General features: G+C 39.7%; 1 protein-coding gene across 3 annotated transcripts in view; it reads left to right on the forward strand.

Moving 5' to 3' along the window:
- PLCB1 (phospholipase C beta 1) overlaps nucleotides 1-18,187 on the forward strand; it is a 688,962-nt gene extending 670,775 nt beyond the window's left edge. For 2 of the 3 annotated variants that reach the window (XM_032351387.1, XM_032351389.1), the window contains one exon: nucleotides 14,854-18,187. In XM_032351387.1, the coding sequence (XP_032207278.1) occupies nucleotides 14,854-15,081 (228 nt within the window). In that variant the 3' untranslated portion in view covers nucleotides 15,082-18,187. The remainder of the gene's footprint in view (nucleotides 1-14,853) is intronic. The other variant, XM_032351388.1, reaches the window with a different exon arrangement.
- Nucleotides 18,188-24,667: the final 6,480 nt, after the last annotated feature.

The following is a 24,667-nucleotide window of genomic DNA, read 5'->3' on the forward strand; positions in this document are numbered from 1 at the left end:
CTTTTAAAGAAGGGCTCTCAGTCACAGACTGTGAGGTCCCCTCTATTATAATCTGTGGTTAATTATAGATGAAAGACACTAGTGATTATTTAATTGTTATATATTAGAGCAGATTCAAAGATATGTTCTTCTACCATATACCATTAAAATATGCAAGCAAGAAGGAGGTTACAGCTAGAAAACTCCATCCCCCTCGTAAATATCAACTATTACATGTACCGTAGGTTGAAGGTTGAAAGCCTTTGCCCCAGGATACTGATAATAACAAGGATGTTGGCAGATCCTACAAGGTTCTCACTTTTTAAGTCCCATCTCATCTACAAATACTTTGTATTGTATCAAAGTATTTCCCAATGCAATATTCATTTTTAACATCTGTTGTATATTTTTGTCTTAGAACCCATTTAGCCCAACTCGTTATTTTCCCTATACCTATCACTTATCGCCGAGGACAGATTCTAATTTTTTAATTCTTCACAACACCAAACACCGGGCCTTACACCAATCAGAGTATTCAAAAATATCATTTGTGGATAAGTGCTTCAAATCAATCACAGCCCAGAACATAGTTTAAAAGTGAGATCCAACACATACCATAATTGAGAGGTGTTAACCCAGTAATGACTTAAACGACACAACTAGAAAGAACAAAGACCACTTGGGGTTCCAGATGTTCTGGGCTACAAGTTATGTTTTTTCCTCTCTCTTTAGAAATAAAGTTATAAAGGCGCCTGGGTGGCTCAGTGGGTTAAAGCCTCTGCCTTTGGCTCAGATCAGGATCCCAGGGTCCTGGGATGGAGCCCTGCCTGGGGCTTTCTGCTCAGCAGGGAGCCTGCTTCCTCCCTACCTCACACACCCACTACCCCCCCCCCCCGCCCGCAACCCGTCGCTGCCTCTCTGCCTACTTGTGATCTCTGTCTGTCAAATAAATAAATAAAATCTTAAAAAAAAAAATGAAGCTATACAGAATTAATAAGCAAGCACAATCTGCTAATTACTTTAGCACATATGATGTCATTTAAACCTTTTAACAACAACTGCAGAAACTGGCATTACTATCCCCATTTTATATATGAGGAGATTTCAATTCCATGATAGTAAATGAGCTACCAAGGTCTTATCTGAAAGAGCTGCCAAGGTCATATTTGGAAGATGCAAGCACCTTTCAGGGACAGAGAATCTTATCTATCCCTCAATGAATTCTCAATTCTATAGATCAATGACAACAGTTTAATTTGTGATTGTCTTCCTAGTCCTTTGTAATGGGCTGTATTGCTAGTTGGCCTTTGTTCAAATGATGAAACAATTTTAATATCATTTTTAGGCAAATATAATTAGGGAAAATATGCCAAAAATGTAGGCATGCAACATACTTCAGGACTTGATTAAAAGTGTCAGGAATTTATACCCATTGTCAATTAACTGTATTCCTCCACACTGGCATGAACTATCCAATTTATTTCTGTTTAGGTCTGGAGTATTTTTCGTTTTGACCTAGAAAACACTCATCTCACCTTTTACTCATTTTCTTTAGACTTCAGTTGCCAATGGCAACCTGAAATTACAAGGTTAAACAGATGCTGCATTTTACTTGAGTGGTTGGTGACTTTGAACTTTGATCTCATGTTCAGTGGGAATTGGTTTATCTGTAGGGATCACTACTGCCTTGCATTGTGGCAAATCCAAACGGTCTGAATTTGTTGGGCTATCTGCAGGGAATTTATGGGTTTTATCGATTTTTTAAGTTTTGGCTTTGATTTATGGGAGCTGGTTTACCAATCTATAAGGGTACTATGAACTTAGAGCCCGAATTCCCTCACACTGCTGATTTGGTCTCCTGATTCTTCATGGTTGAAGTTTTTTCCTTCAATGAACCCCATGAATTGCTGGCTTCTTCACCTTGTCTCTGAGATTATGGATGGAGATTTCCTGGCTGGCCTATCAAGGGTGGAAACGACAGTTTCACCATTTCAATACCGCCAATTCTTAGGCTTTCTCTCCCATCTTCTTAGAACATTAAAACCTCAGTTCTCTAAGATGGAGAATCTATTCTGCCGCTGGTGACCTCTTGGTTTTGAGTTCCTTTGTTATTCCTGTGATTTAAGGATTTTCTTTTCTAGTATTAAAACTCAGTTATCAGGGGCTCCTGGTTGACTCAATGGGCTGAGCATCTGACTCTTGGTTTCCGCTCAAGGGGGGATCTCAGGGTGGTGAGATGGAGCCCCAGGTGGGGCTCTGCACTGAGTGTGGAGTCTGCTTGAGATTCTCTCTCCTTCTCTCTCCGCCGCTCTCACATATGATCTCTCTCTCTAAAATAAATCTTTTTAAAAAAGATTTTACTTCTTTATTTGACAGATAGAGATCACAAGTAGGCAGAGAGGCAGGCAGAGAGAGAGAGAGAGAGAGGAGGAAGCAGGCTCCCTGCTGAGCAGAGAGCCTGATACGGGGGTCAATCCCAGGACCCTGGTGTCATGATTTGAGCTGGAGGCAGAGGCTTTAGCCCACTGAGCCACCCAGTTGCCCCTAAAATAAATAAATCTTAAAAAAAAAAACCTCAGTTATCAATTTAATAAAATGTATGTGTTCTATTTTACTTAGCATTTCCTTGTTTAGCGTAGAAGAAGGAATCTCTCCACTCAGACATTTTGACTTGAAGTTCCATTGCAATTTGTTCTAAAGAAATTTAGAGGAAAACAAATAAACTGACACAATCTGTAACAGTTGGGATATGTAATGTGGTCCCATTTTCCCACATGCGATTTTCCAACAATCCCCTGCTAACTGGACTGACGTCCCTCTGTAACTTTTATATGATCTTGTTATTTCTATTCTTGGTTGACGTAAAAATTCATGAGATTATTCTAAAAATAAGATGAGTCTGCAAGGTGGCTCGGGGTGATTTTAAACCACCCACTCTGTGTGTGTATTTTAATGCTTTTCCCACAGCCTTTTAGCTCATTGATTGATTGATGATGTTGAATTTAAAATACATGCATTGGGCACCTGAGTGGCTCAGTGGGTTAAGCCGCTGCCTTTGGCTCAGGTCATGACCTCAGGGTCCTGGGATCAAGCCCCCCATCAGGCTCTCTGCTTGGTGAGGAGCCTGATTACCCCCTCTCTCTGCCTGCCTCTCTGCCTACTTGTGATCTCTATCTGTCAAATAAAGAAATAAAATCTTAAAAAATATATATATTTGCATTAATTACCGGTCCTCTATTAATTTTCCTGGTCACTCTATCCCATGCTCAGTGTTTCGTACTTTTCTGGGTTTTTGTTTGTCTTTTTCTATTTATTTGTTTTTATTTTGGAATGCTATTTTCATGCTATAAGTAAAATAATCACATTACCATAAAAATAAGAAATAGAGAAAACAAAAATATTCAGTCCCAACAGTTTATATTTTAGTATTTTCTTTAAAAGTAATTCTGTTTTTTTTTTTTAAGATATATTTATTTATTTATTTGACAGACAGAGATCACAAGTAGGCAGAGGACCAGGCAGAGAGAGAGAGAGGAGGAAGCAGGCTTCCCGCCAAGGAGAGAGCCCGATGCGAGGCTCGATCCCAGGACCCTGGGATCATGACCTGAGCTGAAGGCAGAGGCTTTAACCCACTGAGCCACCCAGGCAACCCAGTAATTCTGTATTCTTAAAAAATATTCTCATGGCTATAATCACAGTACATATAAAACTGTATGTAGACTTACTTCATTTATCACAGTAACAATTCTGTTCACTTATTTTCATAGCCATTTATTGTTTTACATTCACTGGCTGTGTTTCATTTAAGCAGAATCCTATGTTTTCTTTTACAGAACCTCTGTTTTATTGATGTTTCTGCTGGTTGGGTTGGGGGTTGAGGGGCTTTTTTGCTTGTTTGTTTGTGAGTTTTATTATTTCCCTAGTCTTTAACAGTAAATTTTTAAAATATCTTGAGCAAGATAATTTCAGTACCATATTACACATGCATTTCTTCAAAACCAGACATATTTTTAAAAGGGTTAAGAAACTGTGAGGATTCAAATTAAAACCACATTGAGATACCACCTTTCACCAGTTAGAATGGCCAAAATTAGCAAGACAGGAAACAACGTGTGTTGGAGAGGATGTGGAGAAAGGGGAACCGTCTTACACTGTTGGTGAGAATGCAAGTTGGTGCAGCCACTTTGGAAAACAGTGTGGAGATTCCTCAAGAAATTAAAAATAGAGCTTCCTTATGACCCTGCAATTGCACTACTGGGTATTTACCCCAAAGATACAGATGTAATGAAAAGAAGGGCCATCTGTACCCCAATGTTTATAGCAGCAATGGCCATAGTCACCAAACTGTGGAAAGAACCAAGATACCCTTCAACGGACGAATGGATAAGGAAGATGCGGTCCATATACACTATGGAGTATTATGCCTCCATCAGAAAGGATGAATCCCCAACTTTTGTAGCAACATGGACGGGACTGGAAGAGATTATGCTGAGTGAAATAAGTCAAGCAGAGAGAATCAATTATCATATGGTTTCACTTATTTGTGGAGCTTAACAAATAGCATGGAGGACAAGGGGAGATGGAGAGGAGAAGGGAGTTGAGGGAAATTGGAAGGGGAGGTGAACCATGAGAGACTATGGACTCTGAAAAACAATCTGAGGGTTTTGAAGGGGCGGGGGGTGGGAGGTTGGGGGAACCAGGTGGTGGGTATTGGAGAGGGCATGGATTGCATGGAGCACTGGGTGTGGTGCAAAACCAATGAATACTGTTACGCTGAAAAAAAATAATAATAATTAAAAAAATAAATAAAATACAAAAAAGAAAAGAAAAGAAACTGTGAGGAATTACATTTTTAAAAATACAGCAGATGCTTCCAGAGGAAGAAAGAAAAAAAAGTGAAGTAATCTAAAGTGTCTAATGAGAAAACAAATGAAACAAATGGCTTTATGTGTATATAAAAGGTAACATAATTAGGGATGGTTCAGTCGGTTAAGCATCTGCCTTTGGTTCAGGTCCTGATTCCAGGGTTCTGGGATTGAGCCCTACGTTGCACTCCCTGCTCAGCAGAGAATCTGCTTTTCCCTCTCGTTGTGCTGCTCCCCCTGCATGTGCTCTGTCCCTCTGTCAAATAAATAAATAAAATCTTTAAAAAAAGAATGTAACTAATCAAATAATATAAATAATTCAGGGGAATTTTTACAGAGTAATATAATTGTACATCCTAGGTGGGATCTATTTTGTGAAAAACAAAACTTCAAGAACGACTTAAGCTTCACATCGTTATTTTATTGCTAGGTCACAATATTGAAACTATTTCAGTATATATGAAAATTTAAAGCAAATGGGTAAATATATGTTGTTACCAGAAAGCAAAATACACAAAATTAGTTCCAAAATAAAAGAGATATGGAAAGGCAAAAAATCAAAGGAGTTAAGAAAAATATTTAATGTTACATTTAAATTTCAGATGTCAGTATGTACTAACGATTTTTCAAAAATATATGTCCTAATGTCCACTGTGGGCCCAAATACAATGATAGCCTGGTAGCAGCGAGCACTTTTAGCACCCAGTGCCTTCTCCAACAAAGCTTCCTTGGAAAAGTAGCTGATTCCAGGTCTGAGTCAGAGAAAGCATGAGAGGTGCCTGAGTTATCTTATTTTATCTAGAAAAGCAATCAGATGCTTAAAATCCAATGAGGGCATGTCAAAAGGACCTAGGATCATGTCCTAAAAGGGCTTCTATTGGCATTATATGGCGACAATTTGAGCTCATAAAATAATGACTGCAACTGATTTAAACAAAGGGAATGATTGGGAATAAAAATACATTGTCTGCAGTTATTTTCAGAGAAAGAGAGAGAAGGGAAAGAAAACTCATTTGTTATCTTTTTTTTTTTTTCAAAGATTTTATTTATTTATTTGACAGACAGAGATCACAAGCAGGCAGAGAGGCAGGCAGAGAGAGAGGGGAGGAAGCAGACTCCCTGCAGAGCAGAGAGCCCGACGCGGGGCTCGATCCCAGGACCCTGGGATCATGACCTGAGCTGAAGGCAGAGGCTTTAACCCACTGAGCCACCCAGGCGCCTCTGTTATCTCTTGAAATTATTATTGCCCCAACACCTTACTTAGAATATTTATGAATCGAAGGAAAAGAATTAAATGCTTGCTCTGCCTTTTTAGGAGGAACTCTGGTTCATTTCCATCTGAAAAGGGAAAGCTCTTCCTTATAGAAGAGCTAAATAAAATACTAGCTAAAAAAAAAAAAAAAAAAAAAAAGTTAGAAAATTGCCATTGACTCCTAATAAGATAGATGAAAATCATTTCATTAAAGGGTGCTAAGGAAACTTTTTGTGGATCCAGAGCTTCACCCCCCAGAATAATTGCCAATAAGCAAAAGAAAAAAAATGTATTGACAAAATTAAAGTGTGATATTTACCGCTTTTGGCCAAGTGATCTAATTCCCCATTGTCGATAATTTGGTCACATGATAATAGACCTCACTAATATGTTATGATATGAGATGTAAAAGAATACCTGTTGACTCTTTTGTCCAAACAATGTTTGTTTAATCCCCATCTGATCATGTTTATGGGCTAAATTTCTCATTTACAGGAAAGATAGGTTTTCCAGGATTGACTTAAATGACACCCCAAGGAAATAATCAGACAAATTCAGAATGTGGGCCTTCTATAAGAAAATCGAACAGGACTCTTCAAAAAAAGTCAAGCTATAAAAAATTTTATTTATTTATTTATTTTTAAGATTTTATTTATTTATTTGACAGACAGAGATCACAAGTAGGCAGAGAGGCAGGCAGAGAGAGAGGGGGACGCAGGCTTTCCGCAGAGCAAAGAGCCGGACGTGGGGCTCCATTCCAGGACCCTGGGATCATGACCTGAGCTGAAGGCAGAGGCTTAACCCACTGAGCCACCCAGGCACCCCCATAAAAATTTTAAAACAATTAATAACTCAAGAGGGAAGAGAGAGGAAGACCTCACAATTGAATGCAACTCAAGAACTTTGATTGAATTCCGGTCCAAAAAAATAAGCTAGAAAATCTGGGAGAGTGATTCTGGGAAAACTTGAACATGGATGGATGTTGGGTAACATTAAAGATTATTATCAATTTCCTTGACATGATTAAAGTATTGTCACAATATAGGAAAATGTTCTTATTTTTAGGGGGTGTGGTGGTCAAGCATTGTGATATCTGAAATTTATTTTCAAATGATTCACCAAAAAAAAAAAAAAAAAAGAGGGATAGAGGGATAGACAATAATAATACACACTTGGCAAAATATCAACACTATTATTACAGTTGTTTTCAGGGGTTTGTGATTGTGGCTGTGATTTTGTTTTGGTTTTGGGTTTTGGTTTTGGTTTTGGTTTGTTTTTTGGTGTGCTGGCGGTTTTACCTCTACAACAATGCGGCAATAAGTTTCCTGATGCTTCCATCCTTATATGTTAGTGCTCTCCTTTCCCTGGGCCAGATTGCCTTCCCAAATGTGGAACTGCTGGGTGAAAGCTATGTGCATTCTCCTTCTTGTAGATATTACAGATATCAGATTATTGCTCAACTTAGGAAATGTTCACTTCTCCCCAGATGTTAATGCTCCTTTGAACAAACTTTTTTTTCCTACCAATATGTTCCTTCAAAAAAATGTGCTTTTGAATATTCCTTACTGTCAATGAGAGTGAGGTTTTTCTCAAATATATATTGGAAATTTTCACTTCTTTTATGAATTGCTTGAGGTTTGTCCATTTTTTCAATCCCCCAAAAAGATGATTTTCATTTAGATAAATATAGTGACCCCAACATGGGTTTGAATAGGTCCACTTGTACACAGACTTTTTTCGATACAGTATAGTACTGTAAATGTGTTTTCTCTTTATGATTTTCTTAAAAACATTCTTTCTCTAGCTTACTTTATTGTAGGAGTATAATAGGCAACGCTTATAAGATAAAATACATGTTACAAATATGTGTTAATTGACTGTTCATGTTATTGGCAAGGCTTCTAGTCAACAGTAGGCTATTAATAGTTTGGGGGGAGTTAAAAATTTGACTAGGATTTTGGCTGTGCAGGGGGTTGGCGCCCCTGCCCTCCCCATACTTTTTAAGGATCAACAACATACCTAATGAATTTTTTTCTTTGTAGCTTACAGTTTATCTGTCTTCCTTGAGAAGATCTTTACACTTATATAATAAACCTCTATCTCTATAATAATGCAATTATTCACCCAGAATTTTCTCTAAGATTTTTTTGCTTTGTGTGTGTTTTTGTTTTGTTTTGTTTTGTTTTGAATATTTGTTTATTTGAGAGAGAGAGAGAGTGCAAGTGAGCACATACACACACAGAGAGGGAGAAGCATGTTCCCTGCTGACCAGGGAGCCTGAGGCAGGGCTCCACCCCAGGACCCTGAGATCATCACCTGACTGAAGGCAGAGATGTAACCTACTGAGCCACCCAGGTGCCCTGCTTTGTGTTTTATATTAAGGTCTTTAATATACTTCCCTAGGCAAAATGACTTGAGTTGGACCTGAGTTCAAAGTGAAAGTTCTCCTTAAATATGTGTCTGTGCCTTCTCTATAGAATTTGTTTTTTTCTTTTAACTTTTAGCAGTTCTTCTGTCTTTATTGTCCCATAGTAGCTCACTATACTCTGGTTTCAGTTTGTTTCCTTAGAAAGCTGGTATTGATTAGATCTCTTTGTTAACTCAGTAACCTGTCTTAATCTATATTTATGCCATGTATACATTATATTCATTACATTATATTCCCCCCTGTTTGTAAACTAACCTACATAAGTAACTTTACTTTCTCCTTGGTCTTCACTTACATTTATGAATCTAAAAACCTTGCATAAACTACATCAAATCTCTACTTTATTTTTTTAAGGCAGTTGAAAAACTGTCAGAGGCAGGATAGCATCCCAAGTGCAAAAATATTGGAGATTATACTCAGGCAGAGCTAAAAGCATTGAACCTGACTGTATTGCTATCCAGAGTTCACAAAAGCAATGAGTAGGCAAGATGGTTTGAAAAACATGTTAACTGAGATATTTAGAAATTGAGTCTGACTAGTCAAATTGGAGAGCTCAGCTTATAATTAAAGAAACTCTGGCCATGTTCTGATTTATTAATATCTGAGTGTAATGTAACAATTTGCCTTAAAATTAGAGATCAAATTTGATGATATCTTTCCCTCTTTTTGCCCATTTCCTAAGAACAGATCTTATAAATTTAAGATCAAGCAAGCTCATATTTGCTAATGTTATAGAAAAGCTCCAAAGCATATTTTCCAAAATCAGGTTTTTCATGAAGATCTATCAGTTCTGTAGTGATGTCCCTCAGTAATGTGTTTTAAGATTATAGCAATGAAAAGAAGGGACCAGCTGAATTAAAATATGAGTGTCTCAGGGGTGCCTGGGTCCTGGGTGGCTCAGTGAGTTAAAGCCTCTGCCTTCGGCTCAGGTCATGATACCAGGGTCCTGGGATGGAGCCCCACATCAGGCTCTCTGCTCAGCAGGGAGCCTGCTTCCTCCTCTCTCTCTCTGCCTGCCTCTCTGCCTACTTGTGATCTCTGTCTGTCAAATAAATAAATAAAATCTTTAAAAAAAAAAAAGAGTGTCTCGTGGAACCAGGCCATATATGACATCACTTTGCATTCTCCTACTATCTCGTGTAGTTGCTGTCACATTACTTCTCCCTAACAAAAAACCCACAAAATTGAGTGGCATAACACAACAAACATTTACTAAGCTCATGAGTCTATGAAGTAGCTAGGCAGTTCTGGTCCGAGTCAAGCTCAGCTGGTCTCAGTAGCCTTACTCAAACCTGTGTTTAGCTGGTGGGTCAGCTGAGGGCTGGCTGGTTTATAATAGCTTCGCCCTCATGTCTGATAGTCAGTCGAGGTGATGGAGGGGGGACAACAGGGTCATGTGTCTCCTCCTGCAGCCGACTAGCCTGAGCCTCGTCACCTAATGGCTCAGTATGCTTCTAACAGTGAGAGCAGAACCACATGAAGCCTTTTGGGGTCTAGGCTCAGAACTGCATGCTGTCACTCTGACACATTCTATGGGACAAGGCAAATCCCCAGGCATCCTTAGATTCAGGGAGATAAAGAAATACACTCCACTCTTTCATGGGAGACACTGCTGAGGCCATGAGTACCAGGAGGGGTGAGACATTGCTATCATTGTGCAATTAATCTAGCATTCCCCCAGAACCTACAGCTTGAGTTACACAGAGTAGACACTCAATACTCAGTGACGATGTGAACCAGAATGTGGCAATGAGATGGGATAACGCTGAACCCCAGCAGAAGGGTGATCAAGAATAAGTCCTGGTGTTTGGAGGAGAGCCATCTGAAGCTCAGGATGGAGGGGAGGCAGAATGAGGAGGGATCCAAATTGAAAGTCCATGAGTTTTCTGGTCGAAGCCAGATTTAAATCTACTAGGACAGAAGTTAGAAACCCTCCATAAGCCCAGTAGAATTCATGAGGTTCAAATTGATTGCCAACAGTAAAAAATCAGGTCCTCGATGAAAATTTAAATATCTGACTTCTCTTGAAAAACAAGACTCCTGCAAAATTTAGCTAGAGCTGGGTTTCTGCCGCCCCTTTATACAGAGCATGCCCTCCCCCCAACTCCTACTTATGTTCAAGACTTGCCTGGTCTCCCCAAACATCTGAGTTTGTGACCTGTAGGCTGGAAAAATCCTAGACTCCTGATGGATGGGACTTTTGGGGAACAGAGCCAGACTTTGCCCTTCATATTTTCTTAATATGAACAAGAGTTCCACTTATAAGAAGCAAAAACAAATAAAAGGAAAGCTCTAACTTGAAATTTAATAATAAATGCAATTTTGTAATTAAGTTGTTAATAACTGAATAACTTTTTTAAAAGGGTGAAATATGGCACGTAATATAAATTAAACAAAATCAATTTAGTTAATAAATTATTTAATTTATTAGTTTAGAATACAACATAATCTACCACTAACCCATGATAAAAGAAGAGTCCACTAAAACTGTAAAATTATTTTAAATAATTATTTAATTATTATTACTGTGATACTGTGATTTAAAATAAGAAATATATATTTAGTCTTCATCCCAGTTCCTGGCACAGGGCTCCTAAAACCCTTGAAATTTCCTAAATGATGAGCAACAAAGATGTCTTGGGTCATGTTAAAGAGGCAATTTTTCAAAAGCCCCTAGATAACCTAAATATAGGGGCTGATTGCCAGGGGAACCAACCTTGGGGTTAGAGGGTTGGACTTTTCAGTCCTAATTCCTAATCTCCAGGGAGAGAAGAGCAGGAGACTGGGTCAGTAACAAAGGACTAATGATGTAATCAACCATGCCTATGCAATGAAGCCTCCATGAAAATCCAAAAGGATGGAGGTTGAAGACCTTCTGTGTTGGTGATCATGTGGAGGGAGATGCAGGAAGTGTGGGTGCTCAGAGAACATGGTAGCTCCACACCCTTTCCCCATACTTTGCCCTGTGCATCTCTTCCACCTAGCTGTTCCTGAGTTACACGCTTTTATACAAAACCAGTAATCTAGTAAATAAAATATTTGAGTTCTGTGAGCCACTCTAGCAAACTAATCAAAGCTAGTGGTGGGAGAGGGGTTCATTGGAACTGCCAGTCTGTATCCAGTTAGTCAGAATCACAGGTGCCGACCTGGACTTGAAACTGACATCAGACTTGAGGTGGGGGTGGGGACAGCCCCATAGGACTGAGCTCTCAACTTGTAGGGTCTGATGCTATCTCCAGGTAGATAATATCAGAATTGAGTTAAATTATGGGACACCCAGCTGGTAACTAGGGAATTGCTTTGTGGTATGGAGGGAAATATCTCACACATTAGAATTGGGTGCAGAATCATAATTATCAAAATTAGGTTATTTTAAAAGTTAGATTATTTAGGGGCGCCTGGGTGGCTCAGTGGGTTAAGCCTCTGCCTTCGGCTTGGGTCATGATCCCAGGGTCCTGGGATGGAGCCCCGCATCAGCTCTCTGCTCAGCGGGGAGCCTGCTTCCTTCTCTCTCTCTCTGCCTGCCTCTCTGCCTGCTTGTGATCTCTCTCTGTCAAATAAATAAATAAAATCTTTAAAAAAAAATTAGATTATTTAAAAATTATTCAAAAATGTTCATTTAAGTATTTGACATTGTTTCACAATTCACATTCTTTTTTGTATATAAATTCAAAAAAAAAACAGTACTATCAAGCACTCTGGGGTCTTGCCTACCAGGACCTAAGAGAAATTGACAACTAGGTCACATGCAATGTATCTAATGCTGAAGTTACCCCACACTAACCTAAAGGAAAACAGAAATCTGCTGTTTCCTCAACACCAGGCTCCTTGCTTAGTCTTCGTTTCCTCATATTTCTTGGAAGCAAAACTTGAACAGCATGCCTTGCTGAATTAAAAATGAGACAAATGAATGGCCTGCGTGGCAGTTAATGAGAACTGGTGAACACCAGGCTAAGATTTCACTCCTGTAAAAGCCCCCACTCTCTTCTAAATGGTTGGGAAAGAATTGGCCATTGTCATCTCGTCTGTGATGCTCCGATGGCTCACCTGTTCCTCACAGGGAGGGAGCAGCTGTGTGTGAAGGTGCCTTTGCTTCATTGTAGCAATGTCAGTCTCAGAGCCCCATGAGTGCCCTTCTCATAGCATGCTTCCTCCTTGGCTTATTAGAATTCATATGCCAGTGCAACATAATCATAAATACCCTACATTTTATATTTGGGAAGAATAGTTGACTTTCAGTACTTAGGACAAGTCATTTTTATCAGACACTTTTTAAAAAAGATTTTATTTATTTATTTGAGAGAGAGAGTGAGAGAAAGGATGAGAGTGATATGAAGGACAGAGGGAGAAGCAGACTCCCTACTGAGCAGGGAGTCCAATGCAGGACTGGATCCCGGGACTCTGAGAACATGACCTGAGCTGAAGGCAGATACCTAACTGGCTGAGCCACCCAGGCGACCCTATCTGGCCCTTTTTGATGTGGGGTGGGGGGGGGTGGGGAATGTTGTTCAAACAGATCCACCGTCCATCTTCTGAGATTCTTGGGATCCTTGTCTTTTGAATACATAATTTTTCTGATTTTAGAAAGTCATAGAATGCATATACTATGAGCATAATACTCTAGGAGGGGGCTTGTCATCCTCATAGTCATACAAATTAATACGTCTACAGTACCGTGCATGGATATTCACATTCAGTGAAATATATAAGGATTTTAAATAACTATATCAATTAATGTCTATGTGTTTGCCCCAAATTTACCAAAAAAAAAAGTTCTGGATTTCAGAACTTTGGGGGATTTTAGAATTGCAGGCAAGGGATTATGGGCCTATATTATATAACTAAATCCTGGCAGAATTCCTCCAGCATAAAAGCACAAGCAAAGGGGTTGAACCAAAGAGGGTGTTCTCATGCTGCTGACATTGTCCAGAATGTGAGCAAGGAAAGGGGTCACAGCTCCAAAGAACAGATGCCCTGAGCACTGTCTTAACCCTGGACTAAGCAGCATGATCCCGGGGTCCTGGAACCGAGCCCTGCATCAGGTTCTCTGCTCAGTGGGGAGCCTGCTTTCCCCACCCCTCTGCCTGCCTCTCTGCCTACTTGTGATCTCTCTCCCTGTGTGTCAAATAAATAAGTAAAATCTTAAAAAAAATAAATAAATAAAAATAAGGTAAGCCTCTGCCTTCGGCTTGGGTCATGATCTCAGGGTCCTGGGATCAAGCCCCACAGCGGGCTCTCTGCTCAGCAGGGAGCCTGCTTCCCCCTCTCTCTGCCTGCCTCTCTGACTACCTGTGATCTCTGTAAAATAAATAAATAAAATCTTAAAAAAAAAAAAATTCTTTGTTTCCATCACAGCAGAGCTTTCCAGCAGGCAGCACCCACCACTGGCTGCCCCTCACCCTGGCTACAGAAGACGCCCAGCCTTCACTGGTTTTATGATTACGGCTTCCATTTAAGTCTGAAGAAATGGTTCTGTGACTTTTAAAAGTCTGGGCATTCTCCAGAGCATTAAACAGATAAATTAAAAGACAGTTTATCAGGTAGCTAAAGCAATATACAAGGCAAATAAAATCAGAATGAAAAGAAAAAGAATCAAAGAGGTGATAAAAGAAGGCAAAACAGAAGTTAAAGTTGGTTATAGGAGTATGTTCAGTTCATAAAAATGCATTGAGGGGTGCCTGGGTGGCACAGTCAGTTAAACCCCTGACTCTTGTTCCCGCTCAGGGTGGTGAGGCCGAGCTGTGAAAGGCTCCACGCTCAGCAGGGAGTCTGCTGGAAATGCTCTCCCTTTGCTCCTCACCTCACCCTCTCTCTTCCTCTAAAATAATAAATAAATAAATCTTTTTAAAAAATGCATTGAGCTTCTCTCTAGAAGTACTCCACGGCACTTTATGACGCCCCCTTGTAGCTCCCCTGTCCTCTCCAGCCACCTCTTCCCTCTCCCCAGCCAGAAGCATGGCTGACCTTGGCACGCCCAGCTCTCAGTAGCTTCCGGTCCCTTCATTTAAGAACTTCGGATCACAGCATATTACTTCTGTAAACTTTTTCGAAAGATTCGCCTCTGCGTCTGTGTGTGTGTGTATTTATACTGTTGCCTGTCTTTAGCCCTATTCTGCCCCCACAGAACCTGAACTTGACCTTCAGCCGCAGACAGGTGACGTGGTCAACTACACTCTGTTTTACATCTTCTCCATAGGTACCCCGTGGATGGTGTTTACATTAATTTATTCCTCCCCCATCTTTGCACATCTCTTTCCAAGAGTTTCCACGCGGGGGGTTAGAGAAAACTAAATGACCTAAAACCATCCTCCTCTCTTGATGTCTCCCAGCTGCAGACAGACCTGGAGCAAGAATACCAAGACAAGTTCAAAAGACTGCCCCTGGAGATCTTGGAGTTCGTGCAGGAAGCCATGAAAGGGAAGATCAGCGAAGACAGCAACCACAGCTCTGCCCCTCCCTCCCTGGCCTCCGAGCCTGGAAAAATGAACCACAGGCCTCCCTCCAGTGACGAGCTGGAAGGAGACAACCCAGGAAAAGAGTTCGATACGCCTCTGTGATTGTTCCTGCCAGGCCTTCAAAGCATGCATGGCCCCTTCATCCGACTCTCTCTTACTACAAAAATCACTGCCCGGGGGCATCTTCCTGAGAAGCATTCTTTACCCTACAATCCACACCACAGGGAGAGTTCTAGAAGGATCCATGCCAACATCCTCATGCCCAGGCTCCATGCGTTATGTGGACGCTACTACAGGTCTGCTTGTGGAGAGTGCATGTATGTGGGATTTTTGTTTTCTTTCCAATAGTAAATTCAAAGCAGGCAACTTCCGGGCTCCATGGGACATTTAACGAAGGACAGTGTCTTTTTTGAAGAAAATCAAGCTCATGTTTTTATTTGAAGCTCTGGTGTAAAGTATTTCAAAGTAATAGGAATAGTTTGAGAAATGCGTAGCATTATTTAACACTATCGAACAGCCAACTTTGAGCATTTGTTTTCCTAACTGCCCCTCAACTACCATCTCTTCAAGTTAACGTGCATATTAAATTGTTTTATCCTTTGCTTTGCAAGCACTGGAGGCTTGCAGTTTGCTAATTTATTTATCATAGAGGCATCAATGTATCTGTTGCTGACATGGCTTTATTCAATACCACAGTGATTCGAATAAGTTGGTCTTCTTTCTTGAAAAAAAGTCACTTGGTTGTATCCTTGCCCAGTGAAGCTATCCCAATACTTAGCAATATGGCGCATACATTGGGTTGCTTGAGCAAACTGGCCACACACTTCCAGGCACTGTGCTTTCCGAAGTGACTATTTGCACTCAAAGTCTGGGTATCCATTGGTGGTTGGCCTGAAATTATTAAATAACTACAGAGTCTGTCTGGTTGAATAAAAATGGTTAAGCTGATAGATGTTGAGCAGAGATTCAATCAGGGGGAACAGGTTCCAGTGGTTATTTTGCTGTCTCACATTTTTTATGGTTCATTTATTTTTACTATAGAGATAAAGATTGAATATTTATCTAGAGAATACACAGACCCACATATAAATGATATATAGTATCTCCATGTATATATATGTACACACATAGCCATGTAAGTACACACTCACACACACACACACACACACACAAGCACACGCGCATACAAGTATAGATGCGTGTATTTTAATTGGCAGTGACCCAAGTCTCTTGCCCAAGACTTAAACCCAAATTCGGGGATAAATACCCAGAGAAGAAAATGGTCAAACATCTATCTATATTATGTAACTATTAAATTATGTTGAAATTCTAAGAAACAGTGGATGGAACTGTTGATACAAGTTGAGGTAGATTTAGAGCTTATAATATGAATTTGATATATATTTTGCAGGATCAAAAACTGGATTTTAAGTATCAGATTTTAAGCTTGTTTTAATAGAATATATAAAAAATGTATAGGACAGCAATATGGAAATTTATTAGTATCTTTCATAATTTTTAAGTCTGACAGATTTTGACTTTATTCTAACATAAAAAATCTTTCATTATATATTTACTATGTACATTTAATTCACTTAATTGTGTCTTTTTGTTAAGTTTCTATGTTGGTGGCATAAGAAAAACAAATTATATCATGGGAAAACTGATCAAAAATATTATTGAAGGAACTTAAGTAAGAGAGAATAATTATATAGAGGGAAATATAATTTAGAGAGTAACACAAGGAACATTGAAGTTAAAGCTCTGAAGAAAGATGCTTATAGCTTTATTTTCCCTTAAAATAAACCTGTCTGATTGTAGCTTAGCGAAACATTTTAAAATGCAAAAACCAGTTGTGTCCTGAAAATTGTGTTTCAAGAATTTAATATTTTTATGCAAATTATTTTATTTAACTTTAAGCAATAACTAGGGATCACAGTTAAGTTTTAATCAAAATGAAGACTTAGTTCAAACATGAGGCAAGAGTGTTTGATTAAAAAATAAAAAACACATCTGGCAAGACACAAGGAGAAAAAATCCCATCCTCTTTGGAGATGATTATATTTTGATCTGAAGGATTTGGGGTATTAATTAGACACTTAATAAAACTTATCTTCCATTGAAAGATAAATCTTTTATAAATCATTCTACTTTTGCACTTTGAAAGAAAAGCATTAATTGTAAGGAAGCAAGAATGGGCACAATTGAATGCTGCATTTTTATAAATAAAATTGTAGACTGTCTAACGTTGCAGAAGAATGAACTAATAATAGCATTCATACCAAACACAATGATGATTATTACAGAACACTGTCTCACATTTTAGTCCAGAGATAGACAGAAGTGGAAAGACCTTGACTTACACAAAACTGTTTGGGTAGTGGGATTGCATTCTCTTCGTGACTCTAGTCATTTTGCAATACATTTGTATTTGGCCATTTACTGTAATCACATTTTTATATCTGTACAATGACACTTTTTGCAGTTGTGGGGTAGTGTGGAACACTGTCCATCTTGCCTCATTGAAACTACTACAGCGATACTATCATTTAACAATATTAATATTACTTGAAATAGAGTAAGATAAAGAAAAAGGGTCTATATGATGTGCAGTTTTGTGCCTTTATGTATTTGCCTTGTTCTGTGTTGAATGTGTAAAATTCTGTACTGTGGTTTTCTTGTAATAGAGCGTTAGAGCTGTGTAGTCAATTAGACCGTGCCCCTCTGATACCCTTACACTACTGAGAATAGCGTGGTTTTGGCCGTGAAAACCAATTTTCAAAATTCTGATGACATGCCTTGTGTTTTTGGTTTCCAGCATTTCATTTGAACATTTCCACATCGCCGTACATTCATGCATTAATACTCCTGTAATAGATAAGCGTTCATTCAATCATTCCAAAAGAAAGGGCCATTGCTTGCGTTACTTTGAATTTAATGTTGCGCGTGTGCACTGTATAAATATTGTTTGTGATGGATTGGACATTGTGACTTTTGCCTTTTCAGAAGAAAAATAAAAGATAGGACAAAGTATTTGAAACTCTTAAAGTGTACATATTTTGTTCTTCTATCTCAAATTATTTAAAATGCGTAATTCACATTTTTGTAATAACTCTATGCAATTTTGTGGCATGATGTTTCTTCCACTTGTAATTTTATGTGCTTTCATCACAAATCCAAAGGAAACAATAAAAATTTCTTAACACAACCCAGGTGTGTCATTTCTTGCTGTCAGAGCCAACTTTTTTCTTTCTTTCTTTTTTTGTTTTTGATGGGCGGGATGGTGGGAGTGATTTTCGCACCAGTCGTTAAAGACAGAAGGCCCGCCCTGATGCAGCCCATCTGTGCCTGTACAGGAGCTTGGGATGCTGGAATGCATGTGCCAGAGGGCACCACTGTCATTACTTTATCGATCTACCATCCTGACCAGGAATGACCAAGCACCTGTCCATTACTTCCGTTTTAGAGACCACCCCTCCCTTCTTTCACCCAAGCTAAGGAAAGCAGAACAGTCAAAAGTTTGCTAACAGGGGCACCTGGGTGGCTCAGTGGGTTAAAGCCTCCGCCTTCGGCTCAGGTCATGATCTCAGGGTCCTGGGATTAAGCCCCACATCAGGCTTTCTGCTCAGCAGGGAGCCTGCTTCTTCCCCTCTTTCTCTCTGCCTACTTATAATCTGTCTGTCAAATAAATAAAATCTTAAAAAAAAAAAAGTTTGCTAACAAATAGTGGAGATGAACTGACAGAGTACTTGTTATAACTTTTTCTTATGAAACATAAAGAGTTTGCAACACTGATTCTTTATTTTTAGAGGCGAGTGGCAGGAGGAGAGAGAGAATGTTAAACAGGCTTCTTGCCCAGCACAGGGCTTGATCTTATGACCTTGAGATCATGACCTGAGCTGAAATAAAGAGTTGGATGCTTAACCTACAGAGCCTCCCAAGCCCCCTACAACATCATTTTTTTAAAAAACAAGGAATATACATGTGAGTTATGAGAATGTCGCGTAGACACCCTGGATATAGTATATCCGTGACCTGCTGCTATATTATACATTAGTCTAAAACCCAGTGGCTTAAAATGATAAGAATGATCTCTTATCTCTCATAGTTTTATAGGTCAAGAATTCAGACAGGACAGAGCAGAGATGATGTGTCTCTACTCCACAGTGTCCAGGACCTCGACTGGAAGATTACAAGGCTGGGGGCTGGAATTCTCTGAAGATTAATTTATTCACATGTCTGGTCGTTGATATGTCGGCAGAGAGACTGGCTGGGCAGCTAGGCTGAAACACCCACATATGTCCTCCCCACATGGCCTGGGCTTTCCCACAATATGGTGGCGGGAGTCCAAAGACGAGTCTCCAGAGAGAAAGCCAGGTAGGAGCTGTCTCCAGATTTTTGTGACCAAGCCTCAGAGTTACATACTATCACTTATCTGGGATCCCAATCATTGATGCTTTCACAAGCCCCTTCCCAGAGGCAAGAGGAAGGAACAAACATGGACCCCATCTCACCGTGGCCATAGGTCACACCCAAGAGCATGAGGAGTGGAACAAACATACAAGTGTGGCCCTCTTCGGAAAATATGACCTGCCTCACACAGTGTGCCCCGACTGAATGTGTAGTTACACTCAAACCTGCTCCACCTCCTTTGTGCTCTAGACCAGTGAGCAAAATCAGTATCAGTTCAGTCACCCGAACCAAAATGTTGTCATTATCTTTGACAGCTCTCTCATCCCCCTTCCAGTGAATCATGGGTTGGGTCAATACTGACCCTATGACAGCCCTCAGAGTCATTGACTTTCTGTCCTTTCTGCTTGTCCCTAAACTCAGGTCACCACCCCCTCCCTCCTGCCAAGATTTTTCTAAATGGTCTCCAATCCACTTGTCCCAAATCGTGCAACCATACTATACTAAAGTAGTCTAGACTGTAATATACTATACTGTACTATACTAGTATATGAGAATACTATACTATAGCTAGGCTGATCATGCAAAAGCAAAATATGGGATTAAAAGCCTTTATTGACCCAGTTATTCTCAGGCTAAAGTCTAAACTCCTTAATAAATGTTTGAGATCTTACATGAATTAATTCCCACTTGACTCTCTTTCTCTCTCTCTCTCTCTCTCTCTTTTTAAGAGAGAAAAACTAGTGGGGTAGGGGCCAGAGGGAGATGGGAAAAAAATCAAACAGGCTCCTTGCCAAGGGCAGAGCCCCACTTGGGGCTCAGTCTCTCAACCCTGAGATCATACCCTGAGCTGAAACCAAGAGTCAGACACTTAACTGACTAGCCACCCAGGCCCTCCTCTAACTTTGTCTCTTAATTCTCTCTCTCGCACACCACATTCCAGCCCTCTGGGCCATCTTGCTTCCTCAACTTTTTGAGCATCATTCCTTCAACTACTTAGACCGTTTCTTTCAGTTTCTTCTTCCCTTGAACCCCTCTTTAAAACACACACACACACACACACACACTCAGATTCTCTCTTTTCCCTGGCTAACTCCTATTCATTTTCAAATTTATAGCATAAGTATTACTTCCTCTAAAAAGCCTTCTTTCATTCACCCAGGTTTTTGTCAGGCCTCATCATCTGTGCTCTCATAACATCCTATATCACTTGTCTATCGCTGCATGACAAATACCACCAAAACTTCGTGTCTTAAACAATCATTTTCTATTCTTTGGGAGTCTAGGGGAGCATGATTGTTTCTGCAGATCCGGGCTGGGCTGACATGATCTCAGCTGGGCTCATGTGTACATCTGCATTCAGCCATGACTTGGTTGGTGGCTGATCTGACCTGGGCTCTTTCACATGTCACGTCCACACGTGGCTGGAATGACTGGGATGACATGGCGCTGCCCTCTATGATTTCTTACCCTCCAGCAGGCAAGCAATGGCTTTTTCACATGTCAGAGGCTAGGATCTGGAAAATAAGAATGAGTGTTCAGGCCTCCTGAAGTTTAAACTCAGAAGTGACACACCGTTACTTCTAGCATATTCTATTGGTGAAAGTAAGTCATAAGACCAGTCCTGATAAAGAGTGGGAAGACACTTCAATAGTATAGGGAAAAGGATATAGACACAGGGTGGTCTGTATGGCGTCCACTAATGCAGTCAGTGCACCAAACATCTTGTACTTTCCTCCACATATAGAGCACACGCCAACTCTAATGTAAGGGCCCTCTTACATATAGCTACATCCTCTGCTGATACTTGTGATGCCAGGCATCATGCCTCACTCACCAATGAACCCCTCATCAACCATGATGTAATCATTCAATAAACATTGCATTTATGTTGAATAAATTTGTTTGCTCATCTGCCTATTAATGTTATTACTTGCTCATCAAGATATCAATTCTAACATAGAGAAAAAGAAGCAATTAATATAAACATAATAAATGCCATTAACTCAAAACCGCAGTCTTGTTTAAGGACCTCATGAGTCTAGAACTCTGTAATAGTAAGTGACACCACACGCTTGACCTCTCATGTATGGCACCATCCCCAAAACATAAAACAGCGAGTGAGTGATTAAAGTAGGTCAGTCACCAAATCTTGGGTTCTGGGACACAGGTAGAGAAGACGAGGCTCACCTTGCATTCCATGGGTCACAAGAGCCTATTTTGCCCACAAAAGAGAACTCAGGAGCCATTCTTCCCCCCTGGAATCCACGCACAGTCCAGCTGTTACTTTGAACATTCTGTGTATACACTTTTCCTAACACTTTTATCAAGCTATAATTCACATCTGTAAAGTTCATCCTTTCAAAGTACACATGTCAGTGATTTTTTGATAGAGTCCTAAGTTGCTCATCAGTCACTACTCTCTAATTCCAGAACATTTTCATCTGCCCAAAAAGGAACCCCATATTCATTAGCAGGCACTCCCCATTCCCTGCCCAGTGCCCCACTTCCTCTTTCTTTCTCTTGCCCCTAGAAACTATGCATCGATTTTCTGTCTCTGTAGATTTGTCTACTTGGGACATTTTATATGATTAGATTTATATAATATGTGGCCTTATGGGTCTGGCCTCTTTCACTTCACATAAAATTTTCAAGGTCTATCTATGTTGTAGCATGTATCAGTACTTCGCTCCTTTTAGTGGCTGGATAATGTGCTATTTTCAATACATTTTATTTATTCATTCATTACTTGATGAACATTTGGGTTGTTCCCACTTTTTTGATAACTATGAATAATACTGCTATAAATACTCGTGTACAAGTTTTTTTTTAAAGATTTTATTTATTTATTTGACAGACAGAGATCACAAGTTTGCAGAGAGGCAGGCAGAGAGAGAAGGGGAAGCAGGTTCCCCGCAGAGCAAAGAGCCGGACGTGGGGCTCCATTCCAGGACCCTGGAATCATGACCTGAGCCAAAGGCAGAGGCTTTAACCCACTGAACCAGCCAGGTGCCCCAATACTCGTGTACAGGTTCTTGCTTGGAAATGTATTTTCAGTTTTCTAGGGGTACATACTAGGGGTAGAATTGCTGGTTCATGTGGAATCTTCACACTTAACTTTCCGAAGACTATCAGATGGTTTTCCAAAGTGGCTGCACCATTTTACATTCCCAGCAAAGCCTGAATGTTCCCACTTCACATTCTTGCCAACACTTGTGGGGTTTTTTTGTTTTTTTTGTTTTTGTTTTTGTTTTGGGGGGTTTTGTTCTGTTTTGTTTTGTTTTTTTTTGTGAGTAGGAAGTAGTATGTCATTGTGGTTATGATGTGCATTTCCCTAATTAACGATGTTGTGTATCCTGACCATATGTATATCTTCTCTGGAGAAATGTCTATTTAAATCTTTTGCCCCTTTTTAAATTGGGTAAATATTTATTTTAAAATCTGGGCCCCCTTTCTTGATTTTTGTTCTTTAGTCCCCTTTGTGCCTCTCTACCCCAAATCTCTGTCTTACAAAGTCTCTCACAATTATCATTTTCCCCTGGGTCACTGAATATTTGGGGATTGTTTAGAAAATGGTACTGGTTATTTTCTATGTGAATCTAAAAAATCATTTGCTTATTTTTACCAAATGTCAAATATTTGTTTATCTTCCCAGATTTCTCTCTTCCTCCTAAAAACAGGGTGCAAAATAAGTCTCATTAATTAGGCTGAATTCATTGGAATCCAGCGTATTTTCTATGGAAAGAAACATTAAAGACTAGTGAAATAATGAATATTATCATGGAACTATTCATCACATACCCTTTATTTTATTTTTTTTTTACCATTTTTTATAATTTTATTTTTTCAGTGTTCCAAGATTCATTGTTTATGTGCCACATCCAGTGCTCCATGCAATACAGGCCTTCCTTAATACCCACCACCAGGCTCACCCATTCCCTGACCCCCTTCCCCTCCAAAACTCTCAGTTTGTTTCTCAGAGTCCACAGTCTCTCATGCCTTTAAAAGTTGAAGTGGGGGCACCTGGGTCGCTCAGTTGGTTAAAGCCTCTACCTTTGGCTCAGGTCATGATCCCAGGGTCCTGGGATTGAGCCCCGCATAAGGCTTTCTGCTCAGCAGGGAGACTTCTTCCCCCCCACCCTCTCTGTCTGCCTGCCTCTCTGCCTACGTGTGATCTCTTTCAAATAAATAAATAAAATCTTTAAAAAAAAAAAAAGTTGAAGTGAATTTCAGAGCATGTTATTAAACTTAAGCTGTCAAAAGTTTAACATGCCAAAAAAGGATGTATCAGTAACAAAGGAAAAAAACTTACCAATTAAACTTTGACTCCTCATCAAACATAAAGACACATTCTAATTTCAGACAGCCTAAAAGTATATCTTACCATCAATGAAATATCCTAATTTCCCCTTTTTAATTTCAAAGAAATATCTCTTCCAAGAGAACCTAGGGTTATATATTCATTTATTTAAAACCAATAGAGGGGCGCCCGGGTGGCTCAGTTGGTTTGGCGGCTGCCTTCAGCTCGGGTCATGATTCCGGGGTCCTGGGATCGAGCCCCACATCAGGCTCTCAGCAGAGAGCCTGCTTCTCTCTCTCCCCATCTCCCTGCCACTCTGCTTACTTGTGCTCTCTCTCTAGCTGTCAAATAAACAAATAAAATATTTTTTAAAAAAAATAAAAAATAAATAAAACCAATAGAAAGCCCCATCTCTAGGAAGCACTAACACCAGTTCAAGACCAACAAGTAAGTTGAAAATGAGAGGGAAATTTGTACAGAAATTTCTATAAAATGTGCCAAAATAGAATTTGATTCATAACATATTACAAAGTCTGTTAAAACTGCTTTTTCCCTCTCTTCCTCTCTCTGTATGTCTGTCACAGAGACACAGATAAGGGCACTACTCCTCCTCCCCACCCCCAACCTCCCTTAAATCCCAATGTGTACAGAATCCTGCCTTCTCTCCCCTTCATCTTCATTTCTGGATGTATTGTATTTTCTTTAAATTCTTTAACTTTTCCAAAGTAAATCATTCTACCTTCCTGAACGCTCTAGTATTGTCCAATTCACCCCCAAATGGCTCACAAGCTAAGCAGGCAGAGCAGAATTATTCTTTTCCTGGTAGAGGCTATAAATATTCCCTTGTCAACATTTTTCCAGTAATACATCCAGTCAACATATGTTTAATAAATACCTACTATGTTCCAGGCGCTGGTTCTACCACAAGCTCAATCAATTTAGAAGTTCAGGTTTTTCAGTCATAACCACACCCAGATG

Source organism: Mustela erminea, chromosome 7 (assembly GCF_009829155.1).
Source record: "Mustela erminea isolate mMusErm1 chromosome 7, mMusErm1.Pri, whole genome shotgun sequence".
In the NCBI taxonomy this organism is placed as follows: domain Eukaryota; kingdom Metazoa; phylum Chordata; class Mammalia; order Carnivora; family Mustelidae; genus Mustela; species Mustela erminea.